At 36.2% G+C, this 17,595-nt stretch overlaps 1 protein-coding gene across 1 annotated transcript in view; it reads left to right on the forward strand.

Annotated features, from left to right (window-relative positions):
• TTK (TTK protein kinase) overlaps positions 1–15,353 on the forward strand; it is a 29,678-nt gene extending 14,325 nt beyond the window's left edge. Inside the window, exons 7-23 of the mRNA XM_054630035.2 lie at positions 1,216–1,324; positions 1,441–1,516; positions 1,599–1,696; positions 2,230–2,329; positions 3,038–3,155; positions 4,480–4,661; positions 4,783–4,919; positions 6,262–6,388; positions 7,473–7,565; positions 9,263–9,420; positions 9,504–9,655; positions 10,849–10,973; positions 11,284–11,364; positions 12,656–12,832; positions 13,140–13,230; positions 13,465–13,562; positions 14,659–15,353. Coding sequence (XP_054486010.2) covers positions 1,216–1,324; positions 1,441–1,516; positions 1,599–1,696; positions 2,230–2,329; positions 3,038–3,155; positions 4,480–4,661; positions 4,783–4,919; positions 6,262–6,388; positions 7,473–7,565; positions 9,263–9,420; positions 9,504–9,655; positions 10,849–10,973; positions 11,284–11,364; positions 12,656–12,832; positions 13,140–13,230; positions 13,465–13,562; positions 14,659–14,748 — 2,012 coding nt within the window. The 3' untranslated portion in view covers positions 14,749–15,353. The remainder of the gene's footprint in view (positions 1–1,215; positions 1,325–1,440; positions 1,517–1,598; positions 1,697–2,229; positions 2,330–3,037; positions 3,156–4,479; positions 4,662–4,782; positions 4,920–6,261; positions 6,389–7,472; positions 7,566–9,262; positions 9,421–9,503; positions 9,656–10,848; positions 10,974–11,283; positions 11,365–12,655; positions 12,833–13,139; positions 13,231–13,464; positions 13,563–14,658) is intronic.
• Positions 15,354–17,595: the final 2,242 nt, after the last annotated feature.

Raw genomic sequence — 17,595 nt, forward strand, 5'->3', positions numbered from 1 at the left:
GGCACTTGTTTTATTTAAATGAGTGGTTTGGTCTATTGGCCTAAGTAGTTTGTAAAACATTAAGTATTAGAAATAGCCAATACTGCATTGTTCATCTACCAGAAGTCTGACTTCTGGCTGAAAGCAGAAAAGGGGTATGGGAGAGTTCAAAAGAAAAGTAAAATCCATTTTAATGAGCTAAAACAAATTTAAACATGTTAAGTGCTATATTAAAAAATTTAAGTCCTTAAACTGTGATTTATTGGAAGGCTGTGGGTAGCTGTGGATCTTGTTGATCAAGCAGATAATTTCCAATATTGATGGAACACAAGGCCTATGTGATGTAAAAGATCATAATATATAGTATCTTAGTTAGAATCTTGGGCTGGAGTGGACATCTAGTTCCAACCTATTGCTATGGGGCAAGAATACCTTCCACTAGACCAGGTTGCTCAAAGCTTTCAACCTGGCTTTGAACACTTCCTGTTGCCTTTGATTTTCTTTTTTTTTAAAATATGCTCTTTGGTGTCTGTCTTAAAAAAAAAATATCTTGTAGCATTGAAGAGATCTTAATCAAAATAATCAGATATTAATTTACATTTTTGAAAAGGGGTTTGTCAGGAAAATAGCTGAGTTCAAGTGATTGTTTATCTGAAGGTGCTTAAAATAGCTTGTACTCCACATTGTTCCCTAAATGTTGAATTAAACTGTGTTGTAATGTGAATGTGTGTTCATTAAGGTGTTGATACATTTTCATTAGTGTATTCTGAGTTTTTGTGGTTTCTTTGTCTTTGAGAAATGACCTTACCTTCACCTGTAGAGAAAAATAATGTGGAAGACAGTGTTGTTCTGAACTGTTTATTTGTGGGCTTGAGGTTCTATAATGACTTTTCAATTAACTTGAATTCTGGTTGTGTTTATATCTGAAATATATACTTTCACAAAGTTTAAGTTGACTTGACATTTAATTTTAAGATTAATGTGCAACTTCATAAAACTACTGCTAAATATTCAATAATCAAGCAAGAGTCTCTTCTGGATTAAGATGGGGCTGGTGAATGAGCTTTTTGCTATTGCCTGCCTTGATACTCCCTGACCTCGCACAGCTTATATGACCACTCTCAAATTTGCTATCAGTGAGATCAGCTGGTTCAATTTAACCCAATTAGTAGCTTAGACTAATTTAGTTGAATTTATCTGATATGATCTGAATGATTCTAACTATTTTCCCTACAGTATCAAGTACACAGGAGTCTGGACTTCAGAATATAGGTGGAAATCACAGAAGCTTAAAAAAGAATGATTCTAATGAAAATTCTTCTACTATTAACAGATCTTTATTTAGGTAATGTCTTAATTTCTTATTTAATGTCTTATAACATCATTTAAACCAAAAGCAAATACATACACTACAGTGTTGTGTGTTTTGTTTTGGGGTTTTTTTTTATTTTTTTCTTTTAGGGAAGAGAAGTCACAGGAGCTGGGTGCTCTAGTTAATTACCACAATCCATTGAGACCACTAAACAAATCTAACCAGGTAAAACATGTAACATTTTCTTTAAAATCTTAAACTCTTTTTTTTGCTGTACATACCTGGTAACTTTTGAATTTGTTCTAAGATTTGCCCATTTGGGAGGATTCCTGTTACCCTAGTATCTGATGATGGTGATGACATGGAGGATTCAGATGTCCCACTCACGGCTAGTATTACAAAGAGGTATGGTTATTGGATTTACCTACAGCACCACAGACTTTAATAGTCCTTTTCAATGATACTTTTATTGGATAGTGGAAATGTCAGATGTCAATGTCAAATTTGACCTGAAGGATAGAGACAAATAGTCATTATACTTGCAACAGATAGTGCATTAACCTACTTCTAAGCTTATGGAAATTCTTTGTACAAAAGTATGTGAAGATGAAGAGAAAATGTGTTCTGGCTAATCAGTAAGCTCAAAAGAAATGGAAATTGAAGAAGAAATAAATTTTGTTCAAAGTATCTAAGTTTATGTAGTCCAGTTTTTAAAATAAGAGAAAATACAGTCTTGTAACTCAAGTTATTTTTTAAATCCTCATTTTGTAGCTCTTCTTTGTATTGTTTCTGACTTTGCTGAGTGGACCTGCTTTTCTGTATATTTAAAACTTGTAGCCAGAAGTCTTCACACAACTACTTTTTTCATCTCATTCACAAAAAAGACCATTGCCACACTGTGTTGGCATGGAATGTAACTAAGAATGTTACTTCAACAGGGAAATGTCCCACTCCAAACAAACAGCCTTTGTTGCACCTTTTCCACCATCAGAACCAAAACCTTGTGGGCGTGATTCGTGCAACCTGGGAGATTTGCAGGTAACTTAAGTGTTTTTTAAATACATGGAGGAACTCTAGCTATCCTATGATATTAGTAAAAAAGATAACAGCTTTTTCAATTCAAGAAAGAAATAATGCAGGATTTCCCTTTAAGTAATCATTTGTGGATAGAAACATTGATTATGTCTCTTAAACTTGAAATTTGTTATGCATAATAGGGCATTATAAAAGAGCTTTCTCTGAACAGTGCATCTGATGGGAGCAGTGGGAGTGGTGTTTGGAATATGATTTATGAAGAGGAGATAAACAGATTTCAACCTGACTACAGTACCTTTTTCAGCTGAAGTCATGTAGTTTACCATGGGAAGACCCTATTTAAGGAAGTCAATTCAACTCAGTGCTCTATGGAGCCATAAATTACAGCTTTTAATAGAGATTTTTTTTATCAAAAACCAAATGTCTTGCATTTCTATGTCTTACATTTTCATGTCCCATGTCCCCATCTGCTAAAAGAATTCCAGAATAGAAAGCACTTAAAGGCCTTTATAGAAACTGGATTATGAAAATTCGGAGTGTTGATGTATTTAAAAATAGCATCAGTAATACTTGTCTTTGTAACCTGCACAGTTCCTTGAGGCATGTTTGCTTTGCAGTGCACCTGCCACTTAATCACCGTAAGGAAATGTCTTTTGTATACTACTTCTGAGTTTTCCTTTGATTCTTTAAGATGCTTTTTATGTTCTTTAGTCCTTACAAGAAAAAACAGCTTTACAGATGTTGGATGAGGGCAGCTCAGAAACAGCTACCAATTCAACTGTAACTCTCAAAACCAAAGTGGATGCAAGTCTTGTGACAAAAAGAGCAGGTAACTATTAATGTCATGTATGAGTAGTTTGAAATAGAATAAGCATTGAGAATGTGCTATTCTGTATTTTTTAAAAAATGTGTTGCTAAATAAAAAAAAGTGGAAGTTACTGCATTATTAACATACCTTTGGAGAACAATTCTTCAAGTTCTTTAAAAACCGTTTTTTGTATTTCAGAAATACTTCACTAGATATTGCATGGATTTTGACTGTTGTGTGAAGTCAGCTAAAAATAGTGATGATATTAGATGATGTTCTGTTGGCTTTCTGGAAAACGTTGTAACCAGGTTGGATTTATAGCAAGGATTTCAGGGCTAGTAAAATCTAGAAGGTTGCTATTATTTACCAGCTTCATGGAATATGGAATACATGTACTAACCTCCTATGGTTAGTTGCTAACTACTTCAGTGTTTCATCAGAAAGCTGGTTCCCTAAGTGGTGTTCTCATCCTGCTGAAAAAATTAGGTGAAAAGGTCTAATATTGCAAGAGTTAGATTTAGGATTGTATAAGTACATATGCATTGTAGGAAAGAAACATTACAGTTGAAAAATTTATTTTTTTTTTTAAACTTCAGTGTCCCCTCAGCTCCTCAGTGAGCTTTTCCCACTGACTTACATTGGGAATAGTTTGGTTTCAGGTCATACTTGCCCTGTTTGTGCTTCATTCATGTTTCCAGGTTAGATGTTGGCTGAGGTAGTTCAGTCCTTCAGCAGTTGACTTGCACCAAGCTGCTCGGCATGGGATGTTGCTTTCTAGTAATTTGAAAAGAAAACTTTTCAGGCTTGTGAAGGAGCACTCTTAAGCTGTGCTGTTTGCAGCTTGCACTGTCACATCCCACCATTTCACTCTTGTACAACCTGTGCAAAAGGAACTAGGAGACAGTGCCAAGTCCCTTTAGGCCTCTGGCTTCAGTCATTGCACTTGGATTATAGTTTGCCTATTGTTGCAGACAACAGACTTCTAATTTGGAGTATGGTAGTAAGCTTATCTTCAGTGCTTTATAAACCTGCTCAATAGCCCAGGATGTTGTAGTATGATTTGTGAACCTACTCTCATTGCCTGTGTTGGTGTAGGAAACAGTTGCATCTCTGTTACTGTTACAGTGTTATCCTAAGACTTTGAAGGAAGTTGCCATTTTACTACACTGAATTGAACATGCAGCCAAGAACTTCATTAATGTCTTTTAAGGCCTAATTCCAGTAAATTGTCTGTGTTTTAGTCTGATCTAGAAAATGAGGTAAAATTATTGTAGTAACTTTTCAAGTGTTGAATATTGATTCATTTTAATAGTCTGGTTTTTGTTTGTTTTTTTTTTTTCCACAGAAAATAAAGTTCAGCATCTGGAGCTGAAGACACCAGAGCCCAGGAATCTGGAAAATCAACAGCAACAATCTAGTTTTGGTGAAAGCTATAGAAAGCAGTTGGAGCAGATTAAACTAAACTGTGTTAATGCCAGAAAAAAAATGCCAGCTCAAGAAGTGTCACAGAGAAGCTGCTATGGAGAGGTAAAGTAACAAAAATATACATTACATGTGTGCTAGCAGCCTTCTCATGTTGAAGAAATTATTTCTGTGTTCTTAATTGTGGCTCCTTGTGTAATATAATATCTTGCTTTGCCCTTTGTAGGGAAAACAAACGAACATTGAACAGTCTGGTCATCCTGTTTCAAGACGATCATCACCATCAGATGCTGTTTCTAAGAAAAGTGACCCATCACACATTTATGGAACACCAAGCACCACATCTAATGATTATATGGCCTGGTAAGCCTACTATAAGGTGGTAGTTGATCTCTGGAAAAGTTGAAGCAGATTTTTACAGGGTTTGTTAAATTTTTCTGTTTGATAGCAAATATTCCAAGTGCTTCTGTGAAGTGCCTGCCTTTGAGATTGATTGCATTTAGGGACCTTTGCCTTTTTGGGCAGTTTTTCAGCATTTGAATATTTACCATCAAATCAATAAGTCCCTAGTAGAGCATTTGTTTACCTTTTTCACTGATCCCTGCTACATGACACTTTCTTTTGGATAAATTGTGGCTGAGAGGCTTTTTAGATTGATAATCATATATCAGTTTATTTCCCATGATGCAAGTGTCTGAGATTTTTAAAAGCACTTTGATAAATCCAGAAGCTTGCAGAATTAAGCACTTATGTTAGGAAGTTATAGCATTTGTTTATCCATGTTACCTTAAATAAGGCATAAACCCCTATGCCTGTGTTGGCAAATCTTTCTAATTATATGATTACTTTTTGTTTTCATAAGTCTCTAGGATGAATCATATAGGTCAAGGTTGTATGCTGAGTAAGTACTGTTCCTTTTGGTAGGACCTCTGTCTCTATAGTTGCAGAATTCAGACTGTAGGTAGGGCATGAACCACATAATTTCATGAAAGAACATGATAATAGTCCTTGAATAAATTCTCTTTACTTAGTTTGTACATGCTAAATATGCAGAATTGCTCAGTGTTTTTATTTCTCTATTTGGACTGGTTTTGTCCTTTTTTTTTTTTAAACTTCTGTGATTTTACTCTACCAAATAAATCCTAGTTATATACATTTTTTTCCAGTTCTGATCTTGGCATTAGTTTCTGTAAATACAATTGGGGAAAAATTTAGTATGTTTAGAAATATAACTAAAGAGATGGTAGACACATCAGGAGAACAAATAAAAAAACCATAGGATATTTTACAATCTTTAGTTTTTTTAAATCAATGATCTTTCTGCTCATACACAGTGTAGCTAAAGCTCTCAAGGCAATAGTGAGAGTTTTTGAAGTTGTCTGTCTTAATATGCTTACTCTAAAAAATAGGTAATCTAAAAAGTTTTTGAATAAATAACAATAAGCTGGAGAAGAGTAACTGGCTCATACTCTCTTAGAGTCAGCTCTTCTAGCATTATAGTTCCTTCACTTTTCAGTTGCTGGGAAGTGCCAGCTATTGTCTGAAGATAGTGAGTTTGTGTTCTTAAAAGTATTTGCTTGGTGTGCCATGGTCTCTTGCTAGTCACTAGGGTTTAACTTTCAAGAAACACTGAAGATTTCAACTTTGTGGTTAAAATAATCTTAGAAAATACAACTAATGCAGATACTGTTTATTTTTTTGTTAGTTTCAGTACACCAGTTGTAAAGGACAAGTTTCTGCCAGGATGTCAAATTTCTACTCCATACAGCCAGTTCCCATATTATTTACCACATACTCCAGCAACTCCATTTCAAAATCAAGTTGGCTTGCAGGTAACAATTTTGTCATTTTAGCACATATTTTCATTGGGAACTACTTTGGGTAAAATAAATGTGTGTGTATATATTTTTTTTCATCTGAAGTTACTGTTCATCTTCCTGGAGGAGTAATGGAAAGTAGTCTAGTATTCCTAAAATAACTTACTTTGTCTGTATGTCTGAATTTAGGTGACCTAAGTCAGATGTTGAAAAATCAGTTCAATTTTGTCAAAATACTGGAGCCTTTGTCTAAGCCTTTTCTAAGCAATCTAAGCCTTTTCAGGTCTCACTTAATGACAGAGAAAAGAACTAGAGCCTCTATTTTTGTTCTGCAGTGCTTTTACACTGGTATTACCCAGTACATTACCATTAAAGAGAAGCAGTGTGTGTTGAAAATCATGAGTTTGAGGGAGGTAAAAGATTGCATTTCTCCATTTTTTTTTTTTTTTTTAGATTTCACAAATTTTGATACATTTGTTGTGGCCTGACATAATGTAAAAATGGGTTACCTTAGATGTGTTGCATATTCAGGTAGGAATCTTCCCAATTGTAGATAAAGCTGGGGGATAGGTTTAAGCTTCCTACCAGAGGATAAGTATTGATAAATTAATAAATCAAACTTGAGACTTTTCTATGGCTTGGTGTAGCAGATATGGGCAATGCAGGCTGTTTCAACTTCACACTACTGCAGTCTTTTAGCTATTAGCTTCAAAAAGAATGGTAGATGGTTTCAGTACAGCTCTTAAGTTTCATGCTGAGACTGAAAGTCTCTTAGGTAGTGTAGTTTCTGACCTTATATGTAAAGAGGGATGTGTCTCTAATGATCTGGGCAGCCTTATTAAAGAAGATCCTTTTCTTGATTTCCATTGTGAGGAGCATTGGCACCTTTTACATGAATGCAGTGATGTCACATGCCAAATGATGATCAGTATATGGGGATCTAGCTTTCATTTAAAGTTTCCTTACTGCTTCTAAACAACTTTATCATCTTCAGAAAGAGCAAGACAACTTAAAGCATTTTAATGTAATAAAAGTAGAGCTCTCAAGTTCTGTTGCATGTACCAATATTTATTTCTTAACCTTTTCTATGTGTACACAGGTTCCAGCTTCTGTACCTTCGCATGAATGCCTTGTCATCAATGGAAGAGTTTATACAGTGTTAAAGCAAATAGGTAGTGGAGGCTCAAGTAAGGTAAGGTGCTCCTTTATCCTTTTAGTCAGTCACTCATTTACCCAGTAGTACAATTTATTATAAATGTTGAAATCACCTAATGAGTGCCTAGTGTTAACATGTACACAATGTTTGACCCAGGGAATCTAGAACTTTGCTGGTGTGCCATGCTTTTTTTTGCTCTCGAAGATAATTTCTGTGGTAGAGTAAGCATTAAAATTCCTGGCAGAATCAGCTGTTCTATTGTAAGAGATGTGCTGCATTGTGTACATCCTAATGTGAGAGGCTGTTGTTTAGAGCAGTGTGATTACACTGTTGGGAAATGGGTGACTTGTAAAGTTGATTGAGAGCCTGAAGGAGACAGACCATCTCTTAACTACTTCTGTAACTTGTGTGAGAAGTAGAGTTGTAGCTATGTCTGAAGTGGTGAGTGAGATGCTTTTTACATGGAAATCTGGGGTCATGGGAGCTTGAGAAAAAATATTGGCAAAATCTCTTGGGCTTGTTATAGTTCCTTAGTTTCTTAACAGCATAAGCAGTTTAGCTGGATATTGTGGGGGACTACGTCAAAGGCCTTACAGAAGTCCAGATAGATGACATCTCTATCTCTTCCCTTGTCCACTGATTTAGTCCCTCCCTCACAGAAGGTCACTGGGTTGGTCAGACAGACTTGCATGTGGGGAAGCAGTGCTGGCTCTTTCAAATCACCTCCCTGTTCTCCATGTGTTTTAGCAGAGCTTCTGGGAGGATGTGTCCTAAGGATACCTAATTTAACTAATTACATACAGGTCTTTCCCTTTGTGAATCCATGTTGACTGATTGTTACATTTCAGTTGTACCCAGTAGGATATTCTCTGTAATTTTTGCAGCAACAGAGGTTTGGCTAACAAGTTTGTAGTTTCCTGGGTCTGCCCTCCCATCCTTCTTGCCAGTTGGACTAATATTAGCCAGCTTTCAGTTAGCAGGGAACTCCAGAAAGAGGAGCTCTCTGTTGCCAATGTATGGTTGTAGAATGAGGTAGGATGGCAGGGACTTCTGTGTGTCACTTTCTCATAGTCTGCTTAAAACAAGGCTCAAATAGAGCAGGGTATGCATGGGGTTTTGTGTTTAAATATTGCCAAGGATGGCGATTTCATAGCCTATCTGGACAAGCAGTTTTCCTGTTGGTCTATATGACAGTGAAAAAATCAAAACATCCAATTGTGATTTTCCTTGTTGTTAGCTATGTCTGTTGCATCTCATACTTGGATGGTTCAAGAGGAGTCTGTCATACTTTCCCTTTAAATAGGTGAAGACTGCATATAGTATTTCCTGCAGCCTTCTCAAGACTAAATGAGACTTTGTGCTCTCAACCTCTTCTAATGTGCCATGTAGTCTAGCCTCCAAATGATCATGGTGTGACAATGTGAATGTGTGAGGGCAGATCAAACCTTTATCTCTGAGAGTGTTATTTCATAATCTTTATCTTAGGAACACTGCAGACTCATGATGTACGACACCTGGTGAAATATAATGTGGCACCAAGATAGCTTCTGATAGAGGGTTGGTTCTGTTGTAACTGGTGTCTTTGATTTTTTTCATGCTGGCTTGTATGAATTTTGTCAGATTGTTTCTTCTTTTTGAAAAGGTAGACTTTGGTATTCTGGCTGAGTTGAGATGAAGGACCATGGTACATTGGAATTAGGGATGAATGAAGTTATTAACATATTGTTTTGTAGGTGTTTCAAGTACTGAATGACAAGAAGCAGCTGTATGCTGTCAAATATGTGAACCTAGAGGAAGCTGATCAACAGACTGTTGAGAGCTATAAGAATGAAATTGCTCATTTGAGTAAACTGCAGCAACATAGTGATAAGATCATCCGCCTTTATGGCTAGTGAGTAAATACTAACTTTATTTAACCAGTATTTCACTGTAAAAAGATATTTCCTTCACTTTTAACACATGTTTTATTTTTAGTGAAATTACTGATCAACATATCTACATGGTAATGGAGTGTGGAAATATTGATCTCAATAGCTGGCTTAAAAAGAAAAAAAAGATGGATCCACTGGAACGAAAGAGCTATTGGAAAAATATGCTGGAAGCTGTTCACACAATCCATGAATATGGTATTCTTAAATAATTCTAGGTATTTGTATAGGATATATGGCAGATAATATGGGTCTTGTTTTAATTTTGGAGGTGGTATTGTTTTTAATGTTGGTGTAATCTTAGTGATCTTCAAAGATGGGTATTTACTGTATTTAAAAAAAAAAAGCAATGATGCAAAAAACCAAGTTAAATCTTGATCCAGAGACAGACTTGGCTAAGTCAAGAAGGATCTCACAAATATCACTGTCTATGTAATGCTATCTGCTTTCTTTCAACAGCCAGAAAATATTTTCTGTTTTAGACTACCTCGTATACTCCCACTTGTTCTCTGTTAGACTCAAATTTTAGCCACTCAGTCTCTCCATACTTAGCTTTGGCATTAATGACAGCTCTGCCATCTTTACTTTAACAAAGTGTTCCAGCTTTCTCCTAGAGTGCTTCAGGCCTTCCTCTCCTCTTTACCTATATATTTGTGTATGCATCTATAGCATCTATATTCTGTTTGTCTGTGTAGTATAAAGGAGAGGCAGACGTGGATCTTTTCCTATGTAATAATGAAGTGAAGAGTAGTACATGTAGCATAAAGCATCATCTATTTTAGGACTGGAACATTCAAAAATATAGCAAACAGCAAAACCTACTGAAATTCAGCAGGCATACATAGATGTGATGTTTTGAAAAAAGACATAGATTTTTGTAAAATATCAAGATTGGTTGATTATGTAGATAGTAACCAAAATTCATGTTAAATTGTGCAAGTAGAGTTTGTAAGAAGTCAGTTGTGTGTATTCCTCAGTGAATGGTACCTTTAATCAGACTAAGCAATATAATTATTTTATTTTAACTACCTGCTTAGCTAATGAAAGAGAGAACGACAAGCATAGACAGGCCACTGAACTGCTCCAGAGCAGCAATCCAGTGTGGCTATGTGCCCACAGAGCTGGAGTGTCTGTCCCAAACTGAGACAAACTCTGCAACTCAAATTGCTTGGAGCTGTTCTGGGGTACCTGCAGGTTTGATTAAGTAGTAATTCTAACTGTAAATTCATGTAAGTTAAGAACTCTTGAGGAAAAAATGGAAGCACTTTTATGAAATCTGCGGAGACTCAAATAAAGCCAATCTGCACCTTCTCTCTGTGCAAGGGTTATGGGAATTGAGTAATGTTTAACCTTATGGTAGTAATTTGGATTTACTTTAAACTTTTTTACAGGCATTATTCACAGTGATCTGAAACCAGCAAACTTTCTGATAGTTGATGGAATGTTAAAACTAATTGACTTTGGCATTGCAAACCAAATGCAGCCAGATGTGACAAGTATCATTAAAGATTCTCAGGTGAAATACTTCTGGAAAATTCATGTCCATTTTTCTGTGAAATGCAATAGTACCTGCTGATAATTTTGATTGTAATAACCTCAACTACTATTGAAATCTTATGCTGAATGGTTTTATATGTGTACATAATTATTCATGTATATTGTTTTTTACATGTTTTTAATGAAGAAAATAATAATGGCATTCAACCCTAATAGAAACAAACTTTTAAGATGCTTTTCAGTGTTTTGGGACAGAAATCTAAGTTTTATTAAGTTAATTAAATTTAATGCATGCTTTACTTAAAATATTTTTTCATTTTTATGGCTAGGCTGGCACAATGAATTATATGCCACCTGAAGCAATAGAAGATAAGTCTTCCTATGGAGAAAATGGCAAGCCTCGTTCTAAGGTAGTATGATCTTTTTCCTCCTATTCCCTTCATGTTAGGAAGGAAGGAATTCAATCATATATCTTCAGATTTTTTTTCAAAATATTCCACCGAAACTTGAACAGAAGAGAATTTATTGTGCTGTAATGGTGTGCAGAGTTGGAAGGTTAAGTTTAATCTCCCTAACTACCTAAAAGCATTTGGCAGATAGTGTTTAGAAAAATGTAAGTGCTCAATTACTGCATAAAATTGAAAGTAAAACAGAGGCACAGGCTTGGGCATTTTAGGGCCACATATGAGTTCAGTGTATCCTGTTAGTTTTTCTCTGCTACAGAGTATTGTGTATTGTAGAAAATTTTATATCACCAGGGCAATGGAATGTGAATGATGAGAAAAGTACTGAAGGGAAAGCACTTTTCACATTAGCAGACAAAATTCAACTGAGGCCTACATGGTTTGGTGCAAAAGTACTTAAAATCCATATGTACTCTCATGTACATGAAGATTAACTTTTTAACAGTTGAATGGAAGTACTATTATGTAATGAAATAAAATCTTTGTTTCCTAAATAGACAATAAAATATTTCAAAAGTAGATTTTTTTTAAGGATGGTAATTTTTTTACCTTTTGTATTTCTAAATTAAAACTGCGTGCCAAGTGCAGATTTTTTCAGCTCATCTAAGCAGAAATCTAACCACTGTGCTGGGAGTCAGGTTCTCTGTATGCATCTTTCTCCACTTCCCCCTCTCCCCTACTCTGAGCTTCTCTTGAAGTACTTCAGCTTCAAAAGGACAAGTGCAAAGTTGTCCTGCAAGGACCAGCCTGAGTGTCATAGTTGAAATATGGATCTGAATCCTTTAAACCCAGGGGAGTTGAATTGTGGCTTTCCACTTAGGAGACATAGCAGTGATATCTCACCATTTCCTGGATTTAAATAATTTAGTATGCTTTTAGTTGTGTTTATTTTTAAATCTGAAAATTAGAATCCTGCAGTTTGAGTTGTTAAGGACTAACTTTATTTTTAAGTTAGTTCTTCAAGTAAGTTGATTTTCAAAAATAGTTTAGAACAATAGCTTTCTTATGTAATATCAGTGAAGGAAGCAACGTTACTGTCTTAGTAGATAATGGCGTGCTGTCCTGGTGATTTTGTGTAATAGTAACAAAGATCTCTTACACAATGAAAACTGTACAAATACATGATAAATTGACTGAAGGGCCAGTTCCTTGATTTTTAGATCTCTCCAGCTCATTTGTTCTCTCCTGACTTGTGAAACTCTTTTAAAAAGTAATTTTTTTTAATTTTTAATATTAGATAAGTCCCAAAAGCGATGTGTGGTCACTGGGCTGCATTTTGTACTGTATGACATATGGAAGGACTCCGTTTCAGCATATAACAAGTCACATCAATAAAATGCATGCTATTGTTGATCCAAGCTATGAAATAGGGTTCCCAGATATTGCTGAGAAGGATCTTCAAGATGTGCTGAAGGTAACTGTTCCTTTTGTTTTAAGTAATGGTAATTTCTTTATTTAAAGCATATTTTATAAAACTGAATGAGTTGTGCTCAAAAGACGTTTTCCACAGAGAGATGCTCACTGCTACTTGTAGTAACAGGCCTTATTCTAAAAGAAGAACTAAGGTAGAGCTACTCATGTAGTTTCCATATTAAAGTCTCTTTTCAGCTCAATACCAGCTAAGTAAGTCCTTTGGTTCAACAACCAAAGTAAATACTGTTAATTCCTAGGACAATTCATAATTTATAGGCAAAACATTCTTCCTCTTTCTTCATTTGCAGCGCTGTTTAATAAGAAATCCTAAAGAGAGAATTTCTGTTTCGGAGTTGCTGGTACATCCCTATGTTCAAATTCAAAGTCATTGTCCAACAGGTACATTTATTTTAAAATACATTTTTATTAAATAGTATTTGTAACTATGCATTAAAAACCACTTTACAATTAGAGGTACTATGAGCTTGTTGATGTGACTCAGTTTTGTCTGGTGCCTACATCTGCTTCAGAAAAGACTTCAGTATTTTAATTCTTAAACCTGTTGCAAACTGTTCTGGCAGTTTTTATGCTGATAATGTATACAATTTCACCATGAGTATAAATTACCTGCAGATGTTCCAAATGCAAAAGGAACAACAGAGGAAATGAAACGTATCCTTGGCCAGCTTGTTGGCTTGAATTCTCCCAATTCTATTTCTAGAGCTGCGAGGGTAAGTAAATTGTCTTTTCTATTTTGTGTAGTAGTACATGCTCATTCAGAGCAAGGTTAGAATGTTTAGTAGTGAAAGGTGAAACAATACATATATGAAATCTTCAGCCATAGCTGGGAAAACATTGCATATCTTAGCGCTTCTATTTGCAAGGATGCAGAATCTCTCTACATTATTCTGAATTGGAAGGGTTGAAAGTGATGCCAGTAATCTTTACTTTTAGTTTTTTCTTTCCTTTCCACCTCCTGGTAGATCTGCTATGCTTTTAAGCAACCCCTATGTGGGAGTCTTCTAATTTAAGAACCCTCACTATGGAAAAATTATCTCAATTGATCTGTTAAGTGTGCACACTTTTGGACTGCAACTGTTCCTGCATCCTGGAAGTTGCTGAGCTGTTAATGCCAGTGTTATTGTAAATTAGTTCCTGTGTGTTGAAGTATTGCAACCTCTCTGTTTATTGCCTGAAAGAGAAGCTTGATAAATCTTCAACTCTGTTCTTTCTACCTGTGTCTCAGAGGTGATGGTGGTAAAATATACCTAAGACCTAGAGAATGCAAAACTGCTTTCATGGGGAGGAAAGCAAATTCAATGTATATTAAATCTAAAGGAGTTCATGCTTACACTTCTAGTTGCACTTGATCTGTTTTGAATATGAGGGTGAACAAATAGTTATTCTTCTAACAAAATGGTGATTTGGCTGTTTGTGGGCATCTGAGTATCTCATGTAGAGCTTGCATGCCCCCAGTACACAAATAACTCCTTCCATGCTGGGGTTTCCATAGTGGAGACGTTTAATAGAGTAAACTTGATTTTTAGATCTCTCCAGCTCATTTGTTCTCTCCTGACTTGTGAAACTCTTTAACTTTGCCCACACTGCAAAGTCAGTGTATGTATTTTCCCCTGGGCACTGCACTGCATTACAACTGGTACAACTAAGCTGTCTTAAGTGTTTTATTTTTTGATTTGACAGAGCAATTTTAATATGGAATATTTCAGTATGTGATGATTTATTTCAAGTGTAATGCTTGTTATATAGTTTGAATCCACGTGCAGTACAACTGTGTTCACCTGAATACCCTGTGTGTTTAACTTTCAGACTTTATATGAACAGTGCAACAGTGGTAAAACTCTTGATGTATCAGCATTTGCAAAACCTGGGAGTCAAAAAACATGGACAACAAAATGATGTACTACTGTTCAGGATGCAACAGATGTCTGGTCTGTTCAAAAAGTATTTTGTGCTGCTAGCTTTTAAAAGGACACTCAGCATAAAGTTTGCATTTTTATATGTTCGTTGTGTTCTTTTGATAATGATTTCAGGTCATTAAAAAGAGCTTAATTGAATGCTTTTTACAGTGGGCTCTTTCACTCCTTGCATGCTGCTTGGGTTGAGCAATGACAATGGCTACTTGGTGATTATGGTCTGTGTTACTCACAAAGCACTACAGTGTCTGGAGTACAAAAACTTGTGTGAGAATCTTTCAAGATGAGATCTTAGGAGAAGCTAATATAAAAAAGTTCCCAAAAAAAGCCAGCTGATGTACATGAAAAACATGAAATACCTTTTGAAACATCTCCTAAGGCACAAACAGTGTTATGCTGTTCTGTCCTTTGCTAACAAATACCTTGGAAATGAGCATTCTGTATAAACCACCAGTTACAATATTGGTAGATGCATGTAAATGTCACCCGGTTTTTGAGCTGTTCCTGTGGTTGAGTGTTATGATGGAATCATCAGTACTGTGTTGAACTTGTATGAATAAAATGACTCTTGTTGTATTAAAAATGCTATTACAGGTTAAGTCTGCTTTTCAAATTTCAAAATAGAAATTCCTTCAGGATTCACAATGGTAATAAATTACTAATTTGGGTTTTTAAAAGCATTAATACTAAGCATTCGCTAAAATGCACTGAATGTAAGAGAAGTGGATTTTACATGGTTGTTATTGGATTGGTCAGGTTTTAACTGAATTACATTTCTGATGCAAGTGTATGTTCATACCTGCCCTCCCTTGTTTTGGGTTAGCTGTGATTCTCTACATTACACAGGGAGAGTGATCAGAGTGGGAATTATTCCTGATAAACAGGAGGACTGAAGCAGGGGCAGAGAATGTGTGCTCCACTGCAGTGTTGGACCACACAAAGAACAGCACATCTCCCTCTTAAGAGTAAACCTGGAATGATAAACTTAAGGTGTTGGTCTCATTGTCATTATGTGAAACAGGGTGTGGAATCTCAATTAGTCATCTGTCAGGATGGGGGTAGTTGTCCCATATTTCTTGTGAAAAAGGCTTGTTCCCTGTAGTGGTCTTGTTCTTGCTCATTTTTTTTAAAGACTTAGTGCTGCTGCTGCAGAAGTTCAGAGGTATTTCAGGCATAAGGAGTACCTGTGGTAATTGTATTCCACCTTTTGTTTATAGCTTGTTATGTACATATTAAAATTTTCAAAGTTGAAGCCAATGAAGAAAAGATTTTATTGTTCTGCACATTTGATATTCTAAACAGTTTGAGAGACTGCTAAGGTATGGGAAGTGAAACACTTTGGCTTTCTCTGGAAGGGGGGAAGTATCAGCCTCCTGAGAGAAAAACCTGTGAAGAAAATCTTTACTCTGCAGAAATGTCTTTTCATAAAGTGAAAAGTTTCCCAAGTCCTTGTCTAGATTACAGAGCTTGAAAAAATTATTTGTAGTTATTCTAATGTTACAGTTGTTAACTTTTGCTGTTTTGCTTCCCTAGTTTGTGTTGAATATTGAGAAGCAGTGCTACATTACTGCATAGCAGTCCTACAGTAGCTACAGCTATTTTTCTTTTGTAGTGTATGATTTATCAAGCCTTTCTCTTATTCCATGGCTGTTGAAGAGCCCACAGGAAATATAACTGACATGAGAGGGAGCTTATGAAAGAGCCCTGGGGCTGATAAGAGGCAGTGGGTTGTTATCAATCATCCCTTTAAAATAATTTTTTTCCATTGCAGATGGGCAGTTCATTTATTCCCCTTCCCCACCTCCATGACATGCTGCAGATATGTCTGCCTTGGTAGCTGCCACTTATAAGTCTTCAATCTATTTCAGGTTTTTTTCTTCTGCTTTATTGAAAGCTATCTCCCTTCTCAAGTTCTGCTGGAGTCTTAAAAGCATAAGTGAATTACAGAAATGTATGATTAGCTTTAAAGGACAAAAAATAACAATCTTAAATGTTGGGTAACAGGTAACTGCTAATAGCTTTTTCAAGGTTACAAAATGTCCATCCTGTGTTACTGTCACCCTCAAGGCTGCATTTCAGGACATTGTCTATAATGGAGAGAGAAGATGGCTGGTAAAGCAGAGTATGTCTCTGTAAAGAGATAAATCTACAGTACAATACCATATCAGCTAATAATGAGATTCCACAGCTGTGTGAAGGGTACAAAGGTAAACGAGAACACTTCACTAAGTTCCCTGTTATAATTCTTGTTAGAAAAATGGGTTTGGGAGTTTTACAGCCTGTAAATCTAAAACTGTGTTCCAAAAGCTCTGCTCAGCAGCTGGCACTATAAAAGAAACCTAACTGCAGAAGGGTTACTTTCCTTTTCATTTATGAATGGGTATAGCATGACTCAGTCTCCAGATTCCTCCGGAGGGTAAGTGGAGGGCCAGGAACTGACCTCTCCTCTGTGGTGATGGGAGCTGAGGGAATGGGAGGAAGAGGGGAGGGGAGGTTTAGGTTGAATATCAGAAAAAGGTTCTTCACCAGGTGGTTGGGCCCTGGAACAGGCTCCCCAGGGAAGTGGTCACAGCACCAAGCCTGACAGAGTTCAAGAAGTGTTTGGATAATGCTCTCAGGCACCTGGTGTGACTCTTGGGGTGTCAAGATCAAGAAAAGGAGGCTGTTTGCTTGCATATACCTCTGCTCTAAGGACACTTGACCAAGGAACAAGAAAAATCTATTCACAAATCCATCACCATGATGCTGGAGGAGTCAAACTCCTGCTTCTCATCTAGTCTTGTGGAAGGCACTCTTAAGGTGCTACTGCTGTACGTGTAGCTGTGCAGGA

This window comes from Agelaius phoeniceus, chromosome 3 (genome assembly GCF_051311805.1).
Source record: "Agelaius phoeniceus isolate bAgePho1 chromosome 3, bAgePho1.hap1, whole genome shotgun sequence".
Taxonomy (NCBI): Eukaryota; Metazoa; Chordata; class Aves; order Passeriformes; family Icteridae; genus Agelaius; species Agelaius phoeniceus.